The sequence below is a fragment of the Ascaphus truei genome, chromosome 1, assembly GCF_040206685.1.
Source record: "Ascaphus truei isolate aAscTru1 chromosome 1, aAscTru1.hap1, whole genome shotgun sequence".
NCBI lineage: Eukaryota > Metazoa > Chordata > Amphibia > Anura > Ascaphidae > Ascaphus > Ascaphus truei.
In genome coordinates, this window is record NC_134483.1 from 208,324,897 (window position 1) to 208,341,076 (window position 16,180).

At 45.6% G+C, this 16,180-nt stretch overlaps 1 protein-coding gene across 1 annotated transcript; it reads left to right on the plus strand.

The window, feature by feature from the left end:
• The first annotated feature begins 824 nt into the window (after positions 1–824).
• LOC142492016 (uncharacterized) lies at positions 825–4,674 on the plus strand. The gene is made up of 2 exons (XM_075594782.1): positions 825–1,169; positions 4,642–4,674. Exons 1-2 carry the CDS (start codon positions 825–827, stop codon positions 4,672–4,674), a joined length of 378 nt encoding a protein of 125 aa, XP_075450897.1.
• Positions 4,675–16,180: the final 11,506 nt, after the last annotated feature.

The window sequence follows — 16,180 nt, forward strand, 5'->3', positions numbered from 1 at the left end:
TCTCCTACTGTCCAGGTTATTCTAGGATTGCCGTGGCTCCAGCTTCACAACCCACGTATTGATTGGACCAACAAACTACCGATCCGGTGGGCTTCTACTTTGGAGAAGACGGACACTCCTCCCGTTACCGTGCTTGCTGGCCTCGACACCACCCCTTCTCATCTCTCTACCTTGCCAGAGGTATATCATGACTTTTTAGATGTCTTTAACAAGACCCAGGCTGAGGTTCTACCACCTCATCATTCTTACGACTGGCCCATCAAATTAATTCCCGGAACCACACTCCCCACATCTAAGTCTTATCCCTTATCTGTGCCCGAGACCAAAGCTCTGGCCACCTACATCCAGGAGAATATTGGGAATTCCACCTCCCCCGCTGGGGCAGGCTTCTTCTTCGTGAAAAAGAGGGATGGATCTTTAAGACCCTGTATCGATTTTCGTGGGCTTAACAAGATAACGGTTAAAAACCGGTACCCTCTTCCTCTAATTTCAGAACACTTTGACCGACTTCATGGAGCCTCTATATTTTCCAAGCTCGACCAAAGAGGAGCCTACAATCTCATCCGAATACGAGATGGTGACGAATGAAAAACTGCATTTAACACGCGTTCGGGTCATTATGAATACCTAGTGATGACGTTCAGCCTCTGCAATGCCCCTGCCGTCTTCCAAGAATTTATTAATTATATCTTTCGGGACATTCTGTGAATTTTTGTCATCGTAAACTAAGACGATATCCTCATTTTCTCCAAGAACCTGGAAGAGCACATTTGTCACACCAAGGTGGTTCTCTCTCGCTTCGTGCTAATAGCCTCTATGCGAAGATGGAGAAATGTCTCTTCCACCAATCTTCCACTGCCTTCCATGGCTATATAATCTCTGATAAAGGTTTCACCATGGATCCTGAGAAGTTGAAGTCCGTTCTCGATTGGCCGTTGCCGAACTCTCTAAAAGCCGTTCAACGTTTCCTTGGCTTTTCTAACTACTACCGAAAATTCATCAGTAACTTCTCCACTATTGCTCTACCCATTACTGCTCTAACCAAGAAAGGTGCTGATCCGACAGCATGGTCCCCTGAAGCCATCAAACCCTTCAAGTTCCTCAAAAGAGCTTTCGCCTCCGCCCCCATCCTTCTGCATCCGGATACATCTCTTCCTTTCACCCTAGAGGTAGATGCTTCTGATGTGGGAGCCGGGGCAGTACTCTCACAAAGATCGTCTCCACAAGAGAAACTCTATCAGTGTGGATTCTTTTCCAGGAAATTCTCTTCGGCCGAGAGAAATTATGATGTCGGGAACCGTGAACTTTTGGCTATCAAATTAGCCCTCCAGGAATGGAGACATCTCCTCGAGGGTACCAAGGAGCCAGTAGCTATTCTCACTGATCACAAAAACTTATGGTACATTGAGGGGGCTCGTCGTCTGGGATCCCGTCAAGCACATTGGGCACTGTTTTTCTCCCGTTTCAATTACACGATTTCATATATTCCAGGGACCAAGAATATCAAGGCCGATGCCCTGTCTCACCAAATTCTCTACGGAGGAAGGATCTAACGAATCGTCAGAGACGATTCTCCCCGAAAAGTATATTATATTCCGCCAATAATTTTGATATCATGGATGAGATCAATATCCAGGCTCATATCCCTAGAAGATTTATGGTGCCAGAAGGATGTTTGTATGCTGCTCCACGTTATCGCCACAAGATCCTACAGTGGGGGCATTCTTCTAGATCTGCTGGTCATCCAGTCTTCAAGAGGACAGCGGATCTTATCAAACGAACCTTTTGGTGGCCTAAAATGAACAAGGATATTTTTATTTCACCAGATCTTGTCCAGTCTGTGCTCAGAGCAAGTCTGCCCGACACAAACCTTCTGGTCTCCTCCTGCCTCTTCCTATTCCGGAACGGCCTTGGCAGCATATCTCCATGGACTTTATTGTGGAACTTCCAAATTCTAAAGGGATGAATACGATCCTTGTGGTAGTGGACAGGTTTTCTAAACACACTCACTTTATACCCCTCAAGGGTCTCCCCAATTCAGCTACCTTGGCTGACATTTTTTCTAAAGAAATTTTTAGGTTACACGGTGTACCATTTTCATTATTTCTGATACTCCTTCCCAGAAATTGGCTCCTAGATTCTTGGGTCCCTTCAAGGTCTTCGAACGGATCAACCCCGTAGCATATCGACTTTCGCTCCCTCCCACCATGAAGATATCCTCTGTCTTTCACATGTCCCTTCTGAAACCCTTTGTTCAAAATATATATTTCCCAGATCGTCGTCAGAGACCCAATCCTGTCGTAATACAAGGACAACAGGAGTTCGAAGTCCATTCCATCATCGATTCACTCTGATCCAGGGGCAGACTTCAGTTCCTCGTTCATTGGAAGGGATATGGTCCGGAGGAATGCTCCTGGGTACCCTACCATCATATTCATGCTCCAGCTCTTCTCAAGCAATTTCGTCGGAAATTTCCTCACAAACCTTGGGAGGATCGTCCGGAGTCCGATCCTCAAGGGGGGGTCCTATAATGGATCGGGGGACACGCACCTCTCTGCGGGTCCCCGTCACCACAGGCCCCACGGCAGCTCTCTGCCCTGGCTCCCCGCTCCCTCAGTCTCTCACCTGTTCCTCCTCACTGAGCCGTTCCTCCGTGGCGCTCGCGCACGCAGCCGGGGCGCGCTCACGGTACCCTTACTGAGGGCGCCGCACCAGATCATCTTACCAGCCCTCACGCATTGCTGGCTCCACCCCACAGCGGCTGCGAGCTATTACCTTGCAACACACCCCTGTCTCTTCCCCTGCTTACCTGGACCTATCCTTGCAATCACACAGACAGGCCTCCGCTCCACCCCTTGCTACCATTGGTACTCCTTCCTTTATAACCCCTGTCTACCCTCTCCTTCCATGCTCTGCATAGCTTCTCTGTGACTCCTGTGTGCACTGTCTATGCCAAGCTCTGTTATCTGTTACAGCTCTTGTTCCTGTCCCTGCCCCCGTTTGGAAACCTTTGGATTGATCTCGGCTTTGTTTGACTACGTGTACCTCGCTACCCCCTGGACTCTACTTTGGACCTCATTATGCTGCTTTCTCCTGCCCCTGACCCACGGCTCTTGGATCTGGATCTCCGTACCTCTGGCACCCCGAACTCAGCAAGTATCACGTTAACCCTTTTTCCATCAGGCCCGGCAACGCAACTTACCACACTCCGGGCACACCCTCACTGCTGTGGGTGGGTGTTATACCCTTACCCACCTCAGTACTGGGGACTGGCCAGGTCTGCGGGCATACAGGCGTTACAGTAGCAAAGGATCGTTACCTAAAGATAATGATCTCATATTCCAATTCCTAATCTGATTTCTCTCATAATCACCCTTGTTTCTTAATAATGTGTTCTGTTTCATTAGGATAACTTCGTCTGCTGTTTTACCTACTATATCCTGTAACTCTGTATCCTTATTCACATAGTTTTCACTCTTCCTGTGTGCTTCTATAAGACTTTTAGATCATTAATATCTTCAACTAAATTTTGTAATGATCTACTATGGTGCGTTATTAACAAACACATTACTTCACAGGAAAAAATATCTAGGATTTTGTCCAAGCATTTATAAAGGTTATGTAATCCAAATGAAATATAGGTTGCTTAAAAAACCTGAATCCTCTTGGGATCCTCCCACTTTGCAAATACTGTATTTCTCAAGTGTCACCATGTCCCACCATTTTTTAACCTCAGTGGTTAATAACTTTTCTTGTTTTAAAAAAGTCTCATCAAAATGATCTACTTCTATCACATCTTCTACCATCTCAATAGTGTCTAAATTTAAAATAATCTTATCTAAAATCAACATGATGTTGCTTACGCCTAGAAAAAACATTAACACCTTCATTCTCCATAGTGAATAGTGAAAAACTAGTTTCAAATAAGTGCAAATAGCAGTGCAAACTAAAGATGGGCCACTAAGTAGCAAGGAAAACAGTGATACCAAACAAACACAATGTACATCAATCAATAGGATGCATAAGTAAAATCTATATGAAAAACAGTGATGCTGAAGGTAGTTTTCACAAGAACACCCATTCCTAAGAGTAAATTAGCACCTACCGTTAAGAAAATTAGTAATAGAGAGGCTAATGGTACTTCTTGGCTCAATATGAAATCAAAAGTTTTTTAGTTGTAGCTAATGCAAGGCCTTTACACATGAAACTAAAGAGACAAATTTAATCTCTAATAAAACAGGAACGTTTTTTGCGATTGAAAGTTTTATTAACTATCGCACAGAATTTACTGTGTATTTTCCTTAATTTCCCCTGTCTTATGCAATATACTGTATAGGGAGACATACGAGACCGCTGCGTGTTCGGATTTTAGAACACTTGCGGGGGTTGGAAACCCACAGTGTTCCTATATATTTTAAATGGTATCATAATTCCGATCCATCTGGTCTCACATTTATTGGTATTGACTGGGTTAATCTGAATTAGAGAGGTGACAACCGATTGCAAAAACTGTCCCAGATAGAAACTCTCTGGATTAGATACATATGTTAATATATATTATATTTTATAGATGTTTACATAACCATTAACTTTTTTCCCTTATTTCTATTTCTCTTTCTATTTCTCTTATTTTTCTTTCAGGCTTTACATTTTGCCCAACAGAAAATGTACTAGAACAGTATGTACATAGAGAAAATAAATCCCTTAATGGTGCACTACTACCGATGTAATAAATTAATTATTACTAGACAATGAAACTTAATGTTTAATAGGCAAAATTAAAATGATTACAGCAAGTAAATATAACAAACAAATAATGGTGCCCAAGACATACTTGAAAAAGAGAGGTAACACTCAATGGGGGCGATGCACTAACCAGTGATAACTGCTTTTAAGAGCGATAAGTGGCTTTTAAGGCTGATTCAGCCTGCTGCGCGATTCACTAAGCAGTGATAACAGCGCTTTATCGGCCTTAAAAGGCATTTTTTCAGCCCTGTGAAAAAAGCATGTCCGATCAGGCAAAAAACGGCAAACGCGCCGTTTTTTCCAGTCCGCGTGATTCACTAAACAGTGATAACTAAATTGTGCTTTAAAAGCACACCAGAATTTCACGCCAGCTAAAGACTGGCGAAAAAGAGCTGGAGACAGTTAAAAAAGCATTGTTTACCTTTTCTTCAGCACACAATTAATATAACAGGCCGGTGGATGTCCCCGACTGATCCCCGCGGGAGTCCCTGGGTGATCACAGCAGGTGTCTGTGGCCCTCGGGTGATCCGCGCGGGTGTCCAAAGGTTCCCACTGGCCTGAGGTACCAATTGTGTGCCTTAAACAAAATTACAAATACTTTTTATTAAATACACCCCCCTCCCCCCTAAGACATACAGTACAAAAATGGCCCAAATTACTATTATCCAAATATGGATAATAGTGCATTTGTCCATTTAAAATACATTAAGCAGCAGAAATAAAGTAAATAAATATCGCACTCAGCCCTGCCGGCTGCCACGATGAAGGCCGTCCTCCTCCTCATCACCGTCCATGTCCTCCGTTGCCACAAACAATACAGAACATGGGGGGGAAAAAGATAATCTAATGTCCCGTAACCCCTTAATCACCTCAGCGGTAACCGCAAGAGTAATTAGGGAGTTAACCTACCATCTCCCACTACCCACCCAGGAGGCCTAACCACTCACCCCAGGCAACTACCCCCACCCTTCACCCATTCATTGGTACAGGGGGTACATCATGCTCATATAATATGGGCATGATTTACCACTATACCAAGAAATGGTGATTGATTAAAAAAAATAGGCCCAAATAAAAAACATTACATAGCCAAATAAAACACAGCACATAGCAAAATAAAATATTGCACATATCAAAATAAAACACAGCACATAGCAAAATAACACACAGCACATATCAAAATAAAACACACCAAATAGCCAATTAAATAGATAACAAATGCCAATAAAACAATTGAATGGCACAGTGGGTACATGATGCTCATATAGTATAAAACCTAAAATAAAAAAACACAAACAAACAAAAATCTCTAAACAATCAGAAAATAAAAACAAATAAAGAAGTAAACAGAACTAAATTACCACCAATCAGTTAATCCAATCCAAAATAAAGACCACAATGCACAATTAAAACACCAAAACAAAACCATTATGGAATAAATGAAAGCTCAAAGTAAACACCAGCCGACAAAATCTAACTACCAAAAAGAAGCCACTATTAAAAAGCAAGCACCCCTGCCCCCGAAATAAATAATTTAAAGCACCACTAAAAATTACATCTTACTAAATAAAAACAAAATTTAAATTGCCCAAACATTTCTAAACAAAGAAGCAAAATACATTTAAAATACATAAAAACAAGCATTTGCAAAAACAACCATTGCTTGTCCCCTGTATGTATATATATACATAGAGACATAAATAAATACAGTGGCAATGAACAGGCATAAAAAAAAATTAAATCACAATAAAAATAAAAAACCTGTAAAAGAAAAATAACACACATTCAATTTTTTTACTTACCTTTTAGATGCCTTCACCCTCCGATTCCTGGGGACACCGCAAGCTCTCGAACCAATCCACAAACTCGAACAGGAACAGCCCACAGGTAAAACAAATCCAACATCTTTTTCTTCTTTCTTTTTCTTCATCTGTAATTTGTAATCCAATTTTGGGGTCTTCGGGGTCTTCTGGGGTCTTCTTCATCTGTATCTTCTCCCTTCTTCAACAGACATGCCCTTGTTATCTAATTGGATGAGGTCCTTCCTCCTGGGCTTCTTGTCGTCAAATAAGGCTGCATAGGCTTTTATAGGCCTATGACGTCACCTTTTCGACAAATGGTTCACACGGCTCTGATTGGCCAGTGAAAACCATGTGCCTTGTATTTTATTTTTTTTTGGTGACGTCATGTTAAGGAAATGAAGCCAGTCAATCAGAATGTCTGTGCTTCCTTTCCCTTTAACATGACGTCATCAAAAGCAACATGGCTTCCGTTACATGGTACTTGGGCCAATCAGATTGTAATCGCCTGTAAGAGCTGTGCATGGGGATGCAGCGTCTCCTTGCAGTGTATACAGGTGGCTTTTTTTTCTATCAGCTATTGCGCTTTACAAGTTTAAGAGCGACAGCAGGGAAAAAAAAAAAAAAAGCTTTGGCAATCGGGACCAAAATGCGCTGAACTTGTTAGTGAATCCCGCGTTTGGCTTCGCTTTGTAACGGCTGAGCAAAAATGTTCCAATCGGGCGCAAAAGCTCACTTCTTAGTGCATAGCCCCCAATGTATTACTTCCTGGTAAAACATTTTAGAGATAAATAAATACACTGAGTTAAAAGGGTGTTCCTTCCCTGTACTGTGTAGTAGACTGAGAGCTGTTGTGTAGATACAAGCAACTGATATAGGTGTATACTGGTAAACTGGTAGTTTTGGAATGCTTAATTCAAAGCACCAACGGTCAGCCTTTACACAAACTCGGTGGTGTACATTGAGTCTGCCTACGAGTCTCCTTTAATACAGACTCAGTGGAAACAAACATATTGATCGGTATCAAAAGTATAGACACAATTGTATCATATGATAGAACAGTGAATGAACCTGTTGGTAAAGCGGCCTTAATATTAGAGTAAGTGAAGAGACCCTCATCAATAAAAGTGAAAGATGATCTGTTCTGATAGATTTCAGATTGCATCCTTAGTGCCATGATGGATTGGGCTGCTAGTTAAGTATGCTGCAAGGTGCAATGGGTATGTTGTATCTTTCCACCTGTACTGACAGTGACCTGGCTTAGAGTGCAGCAGTTGTAGATACTGCAAACAGGTAGGTATGGTGTATCCCCTAAACGTAAATGCTCTGACCTGCTTGTTAGGCTGAGGCCATAGAGCGTGCGTGCGCGCCGGAGCACATGGAGGCACATGCGCCTGTCACCTTAGCGAATTGTGGACTTTGGTGACGCGTGCCACGGGAGGCATTGCCGTGACGTCACCAGACTGGTTCGCCCACATTGGTTGAAACGCTCACGTGACGCGGCTGGGATGAGGCTGTCGCATGAAAAATAAAAAAATGTTGTCTCGTCCAAATCCTATCATGCCTTAGCGATTTCCGTGTGCGTCGCATATCACGCAGCATGGCTGAACTGGTGAACTTACATGAATTTGATCATGCCGTTCTCGCGGTCGCTTTCACTATGTTCGCAGCCATAGAAATGTGCTGCAGCAAGATGGTATAGAGCAGATATTAATGTGTTTAGCCCTCTGTGCTGCCACTACGCAGATAGGATGTCCCTTGCACTTATAGAGGCCTGATTCCCGGGTGAGCCGCATAAGTGTACGTTGCAGGTGTTGGTAAGTGTGGTGTATCTCCTCCACCAAACCAAATGCACTGACCTGCCTACTAGAAGAATAATGCTGCAGTGTGGTTTGGAGTGACTTGTCTAGCGTTTTAACCCTCTGTACGGCACGGGTGGTACAGTAGATTCCCAATGCTGAAGAATGTATCAGAGGTTGAGGCGAGTAGCAGCAGCCAGGGAGGGGGTGGAGGAGTTGGGAGATGCAAAAGAGTAACCAGGGGAGCCCTATGTAGCTATACCTCTGCCAGATCAGAAACGGATATACTATGAGGGACTCATGCTATGCTAAATTATCTAAAGGGACTGCCGTATAGATCAGGCAGACAAGTACTGAATGAGACCAGTAGGAGACTTGTTGCATATGAACACCACCGTGTAAGAAATTGCCAGCTCGGACCCACGTACATTTCACTGTACGCGACAGCTTCTTCCGGTATATTTGAGCAAATAGTGACCAATTAGACGCTCCCACGGTTGATATTAAATATATTCTAGTGAAATAGAGTGATGTTACTAAACAATATAGAAGAAAAAATATGCAAAGTGCCAAAATATTTGTGCATAGAATAATAAAAAAGTGACAATTGGTGAAATAAATAAGTTTGCAACTCCCTGCTCAAAACCTCTGATAGGGACTGTCATCGCTGGTCCAAGAATGGCTGAAATGTTCTTCAAAATCCAAGGAGAGCATGGGAGAGAGTCAACAAAAATACAGTTGTTGAGTCTCTCCCATGCTCCCCCTGGATTTTGAATAACAGCTTCTTCCGGTAAGCAGACCTCTAAGTACAGGGAACACCCTATCTGTGCAGTGGCAGCACTGAGGGTTAAACATATTAATACCTGCTCTATACTGTACCATCTTGCTGTAGCACATTTCTAACAAGCAGATCTAAGCCTTTACATTTAGGGGATACACCATACAGATGTAGTCTGTTTGTATCCAGGGTTTTCCTGACCCGAGCCTGTCACATACGTGAGATTTCCCAAGAAATTTACGCGAGTCATCCACGATTTAACCTGGGTGAAGTGAGACCTGAAGGTAAGCAGAAATTCAATATGTGGCATTATATGCAATACCAGCCAGAATCTCAAGTCGGTGATCGTGAATTATTGTGTTCCCTCCCGTCTAGCTGTAGGAAAAACATCCTGACAAGGGCTAGGCTTAATGTGTACTGCATGTTACGTGCTGACAAGGGCTAGATTCAGTAACACTCACTGTACTGTATGTTTCATGAGGACAAGGGCTAGGCTGTATGTGTAATGAATGTTACATGTAGACAAGGGCTAGATTGAGTGACACTCACTGTACTGCATGTTACATGCTGACAAGGGCTATGTTGAGTAAAACTCGCTGTACTTCATGTTACATGACCATAAGGTTTAGGCTGTATTTGCAATGAATGTTACATGTTGACAAGGGCTAGGTTGAGTGACATTCACTGTACTGCATGTTACATGCTGACAAAGGCTAGGCTGAATGTGTACTGCATGTTACATGAGGACAAGGGCTAGGTTTAGTGACACACAGTAATGCATGTTACATGCTGCCAAGGGCTGCTAGGTTGAGTGACACTCACTGTATTGCATGTTCCATGAGGACAAGGACCCGGCTGAATGTGTACTGCATGTAACATGCTGACAAGGGCTAGAAAACCTTAGTACTTTATGTACAGTACGACTAAGTGTATTAAATGTACTGCTAAAGAGTAATAATGTCTTAAAACAATGAAACAGTGAAACACTTTATAAAACAAAATTATTTTTTTATTATATGAAATACAATACATACGTTTAAAGATATATATATATATATATATATATATATATATATATATATATATATATATATATATACTGTAAATATTACTGTATGTTCATTTGCATGTCTTAGACAGGTCTGCAACCCTGTCTTTCCCCATGGTCACCCAGCATACAGCACTTCCACTGCAGCAAGGGATTCTGGGAAATGACATGCAAATGAGCACTCAGTGCCACCTTTTGTCTCAAGCTCGTGTTACACAAGCCAATCCTCAAGCCAATGCATGCCGTTTTAAACACAGCTTTTAGACAGAGGCTGGGATGAGATGCAAAGCCATTAGACCCACTCACATACATGTTTCAACCTTGATGGGTATCATCAGTGTGAGGCTGGTCTTAATGGCTAGAGCAGGTTTGAGACTAGACTAGGTAATCACCACTGTCATTAAGGTTATGGTGGGTAAAAAAAAGTGACAAAAACCCTCCACAGTAAAGCATAAAGCAACTGTAAATATTACTGTATGTTCATTTGCATGTCTTAGACAGGTCTGCAACCCTGTCTTTCCCCATGGTCACCCAGCATACAGCACTTCCACTGCAGCAAGGGATTCTGGGAAATGACATGCAAATGAGCACTCAGTGCCACCTTTTGTCTCAAGCTCGTGTTACACAAGCCAATCCTCAAGCCAATGCATGCCGTTTTAAACACAGCTTTTAGACAGAGGCTGGGATGAGATGCAAAGCCATTAGACCCACTCACATACATGTTTCAACCTTGATGGGTATCATCAGTGTGAGGCTGGTCTTAATGGCTAGAGCAGGTTTGAGACTAGACTAGGTAATCACCACTGTCATTAAGGTTATGGTGGGTAAAAAAAGTGGCAAAAACCCTCCACAGTAAAGCATAAAGCAACTGTAAATATTACTGTAATATATATATATATATATATATATATATATATATATATATATACACTGTCATTAAGGTTATGGTGGGTAAAAAAAGTGACAAAAACCCTCCACAGTAAAGCATAAAGCAACTGTAAATATTACTGTATGTTCATTTGCATGTCTTAGACAGGTCTGCAACCCTGTCTGGTGACCATGGGGAAAGACAGGGTTGCAGACCTGTCTAAGACATGCAAATGAACATACAGTAATATTTACAGTTGCTTTATGCTTTACTGTGGAGGGTTTTTGTCACTTTTTTTACCCACCATAACCTTAATGACAGTATATATATATATATATATATATATATATATATATATATATATATATATATATATATATATATATATATATATATATATATATATATATATATATATTATATATATATATATAAAAAACTGAAAACGTTGTATGTTTGCTGTGCTTCTGGCCAATCTGATTGGTCCGTGGCCCGGCCCGCCCCCCGCATGCCTCTCATTGGCCTACGTGGTTCTATGACATCACATACCCAACTGCCACACTCTTAAAGCATTCACTGAGCTTTGGGACGCATCACAGCAGCATTATTCCGCCTCCTCTCACAAACTAACCCTAGCGCAGATTCACCCAAGCACAGATTCCTCCCCTGCGGACTACACATCACCTCCGCACACCCTCCGCTGCTCCTCCATCAACTCCCGACAGGAGCCATCAATTCCCGACACAAGCAGCACCTTAGGTACCAAGCGCAGGCGCAAACACCCCCCCACCCCCACCATGACCCCCTTCACCCTCCGCTGCTCTGCCATCTCACCTCCAGCCACGCGCAGCCAACTGTCACCAACCGCCTTGCTGCTCCTCCATCAACTCCCAACAGGAACCATCAACTCTCGACACAAGCAGCACCTTAGGTACCGATTGCTGCTGCCTGCCCCCCCCCACCACAACACGACCCCCCCTCACCCTCCGCTGCTCCGCCATCACCTCCCGCCACGCACAGCCAACTGTCACCAACCGCCCTGCTGCTCCTCCATCAACTCCCGACAGGAGCCATCAACTCCCGACACAAGCAGCACCTTAGGTACCGAGTGCTTCCGCCTGACCCCACCCCCAACACGACCCCCCCTCACCCTCCACTGCTCCGCCATCACATTCTGCGTAGCCAACTGTCGCCAACCGGGACATGTCAGCGGGGGAGGAGGGGGGGGGGCAGGGCAGTGGCGGTCTCGGCGCGGCTGACTGTCCCCTGAGGCGGCCGGTGGGGGGACACTGGCGTCGCCTTTCCTCCCCCCCAACCCCTCTCCTCTCCCCATAAGCACACCTCCAAATTTGCGTCTCTTATTCCTGTGTCTCTGTGTGTGTGTCTCACTGTGTGTGTGTGTCTCACTGTGTGTCTCACTGTGTGTGTGACACTGTGTGTGTGTGTGACACTGTGTGTTTGTGTGACACTGTGTGTGTGTATGGCAGACAGTCTGTGTGGTGGGGGCCAGGGGGACATGCAGGGGGGGCCACTAATGTGAGGTGCATGGGAGGTACAGTGATGTCACGTGCAAGGGGGAAGACTCATTTGAGGGGCAAGGGGAGGGGGAATCCTCAACCCCACCGGCACACCTCCAAACTTGTGCCTCTTACTCCTGTGTCTCTGTGTGTGTGTGACACTGTTGTGCGTGTGTGTGTCTCACTGTGTGTGTGTCTCACTGTGTGTGTGTCTCATTGTGTGTGTGTCTCACTGTGTGTGTGTCTCACTGTGTGTGTGACACTGTGTGTGTGACACTGTGTGACAGTGTGTGTGTGTGACAGTGTGTGTGTGACAGTGTGTGTGTGTGTGTGTGTGTGTGTGTGTGTGTGTGTGTGTGTGTGTGTGTGTGTGTGTGTGTGTGTGTGTGTGTGTGTGTGTGTGACAGTGTGTGTGTGTGTGTGTGACAGTGTGTGTGTGTGTGTGACAGTGTGTGTGTGTGTGTGTGTGTGTGACAGTGTGTGTGTGTGTGTGTGTGTGACAGTGTGTGTGTGTGTGTGTGTGTGTGTGTGTGTGTGTGTGTGTGTGTGTGTGTGTGTGTGTGTGTGTGTGTGTGTGTGTGTGTGTGTGTGTGTGACACTGTATGTGTGACACTGTGTGTATGCGGCAGTGTGCGGCAGTGTATGTGTGTGTGTTTGTATGGCAGACAGTCTGTGTGGTGGGGGCCGGGGGGACATGCAGGGGGGCCACTAATGTGAGGTGCAAGGAAGGGTACAGTGATGTCACGTGCAAGGGGGGAGACTCATGTGAGGTGCAAGGGGGGGGGAAATGATGTCTTGTTAATACAATATTCTTTTGACAATCATTTGGAGTGCTGCCTCTGATATTCGTCCTCACACGGTATCGTATTGCATATATATATATATATATATATATATATATATATATACACATGAAGGTCAGTCAGCACACTGTAGTAGAAAAGGTTGTAATAGCAGATGCTAGTCCCATAGAGAATAAGTATGATACGAACCAATCCAAAGACCAGTAAAGAGACAGCAGACCGCACGGGGTTAATCCAAAAATCTATATTCACAACATGAAATACACGTAAGCCAACGTTTCGGTCCCACAGAGAGACCTTCCTCAGGGCCGTGATCGTATCATATATATATATATATACATAGTGGTCGACATATATATATAGTGGTCGACAAATCACCCAAAAATTTACTCGCCACCTAGTCCCGGCCCGCTTTAAAAAAAGAAAATTGAATAAAAAAAAAAATTTGAATAAATTCCTAGTAAGAACAACATTCGTTTTTGACATAAGTTTATTTATTGTATTACATTATACTACAATTAGTCCTGGTTACGCACGTGTGTGTAAATGTCGGATTTACAAAAAAAAGCCAGATGTGAATGACTAGTTTCCAGCACCCTTTATCCAGTGTCTGGATGCCCCCGCTTCACAATATCTAAAGCAGCAATCCCACCTGGGATCTTACCTGATCTGCAGTCCCTCAATGTCCAGGTACCTCATTCCCGCAATGTTATAAGTTGGAAGGGAGGCATTTCCTATCTGTCTTCTGGGTTAGGGGGGATTCCGATGTCTCCCGTCTGAAGCTTGATAGTCAAATCTGGAAGAAAGCAGTTATTTCGGTGTAGTATAGGACAGTTAAGATATACAGGGTAAATAAGATAACCAGATACAGAGAGGGGGGGAGAGAGAGAGGGGGGAGAGACAGAGAGAGAGAGAGAGACGGAGAGACGGAGAGACGGAGAGACGGAGAGACGGAGAGACGGAGGGAGAAACGGAGAGACGGAGGGAGACGGAGACACGGAGAGAGAGACGGAGAGAGAGACGGAGAGAGAGGGTAGACCAGAGAGAGAGAGTTGGGGTAGACCAGAGAGAGAGAGATTGAGACAGGGTAGACCAGAGAGAGAGAGAGAGAGAGAGAGAGATGGGGTTGACCAGAGAGAGAGAGAGAGACGGGGTGACTGACTGACTGGGGGGGGTGACTGACTGGCAGTGAGTGGGGGGTGATTGACTGATGGCGGGGGGGTGGCTGACTGACTGGGGGGGGTGACTGACTGACTGGGGGGGGTGACTGACTGGGCTACTGGTTGGGGAGGGGGTGACTGATTGGGGGGGGTACCCCCACACACACTCCCATACACTCACTCCCCCATACACACACACACACATTATCCCATACTGTATATACACACACACACACACACACACACACACACATTCTCCCATATACACACACTCTCTCTCTCTACACACACGGGGGGAGAGAGGAAAGGCCGTGACCAGCACCAAAGCTCCCCCCCCCGCGCACCCATCTCCCACCCCGGGTGGAAGCGAGACCTGGGGGGACATCCCCGCTCCCATCTCCCGCCCCGCAGTCTGACAAGGGGACCGGGGGGGAAGCAGGGACCTGGGGGGGGACAACACCAGGACGTCTGGGGCTGGGACTGCTGGGACTGCAGCCTCCTGACCTGGGATAGCTACCTCGGCTCTGCAGGGGGGATGTGGTGGTGTGTGCATGTGTCCCCCTTCCCCTGGTACCTGGTCCAGTCCCCATTGCCGCTGCCTCAGCTTCATGTCCTCCGCCTCATGTTGGCATCAGCACTCTCCCCTCAGGCCCCGCAACACTCATGGTGGCTCCTTTCTGACGGTGCCCCACCCCTCCCATGCTCCTGTAGGATGAGGCTAAGGGGGGGAGAGGAGGCTGACACTGCTCATGTGGCATGCTGCTTTAGCCGCACGGCCATTTTAAGTGCAGTTGGAGGAGAATGCCAAAATGCCGCCCCTCCTAAACAACTCCCCAGGGTGTGTGTGTTGTGTGTGTGTGTGTGTGTGTGTGTGTGTGTGTGTGTGTGTGTGTGTGTGTGTGTGTGTGTGTGTGTGTGTGTGTGTGTGTGTGTGTGTGTGTGTGTGTGTGTGTGTGTGTGTGTGTGTGTGTGTGTGTGTTACAGTACACACAGACTGCAAGCGTGAATTAGAATATTTATAAAGTGTATGTACTGCTGCGGCCGAGTTTATTCGAGCATTTGCCCGTTCTCGGCCGCAGCAGTATCCTGGCGCGTGCCGGAGGGTGCCGGGCGCGCGCCAAAGCAGCGGAAGAGCGCCCTCCAATCGGGGCGCTCTCCCTACCGCTGCCGGGTCCGCCGGGTCCCCCGGAACCCCCTGCCGCCGTCCCCCACATCGCGGGACACCAGGGCTCCCTCGGGGAGCCCTGGACGCGCGTGCAGGGGGCGCAGGCACCCGATGACGTGTGACCGCGCATCGGAGACGCGCGGCACGCCGAGGGGCTGCCACTTGCAAGCCGGGAAATCTCCCGGCTTGCGGAACTGGCCACACTTCAATAAAGTGTGTCGCCAGTGTAACAGGGTATGTATTTTCTGCCTGTCTTTCCCATCCCTGTTATGTAAGTCCTGCTAGCTGCAGGCTGTAAGGGGTTAATCCTATGGGATTGTGACCCCCACCCATGCTCCTCTCGGATGGATAGAAGTAACATGGGGACTTATGGCCTGTGTAAGCCTATCAGGGATAGTTATAGACCATGAGTCCGCCCCTTCTGCTTCCTGATGAAAAAGAGTGCCAAATTTAGCAATCCTGCTCTGGATGAGGAACAGAGCAGTAGGGCTATGAGC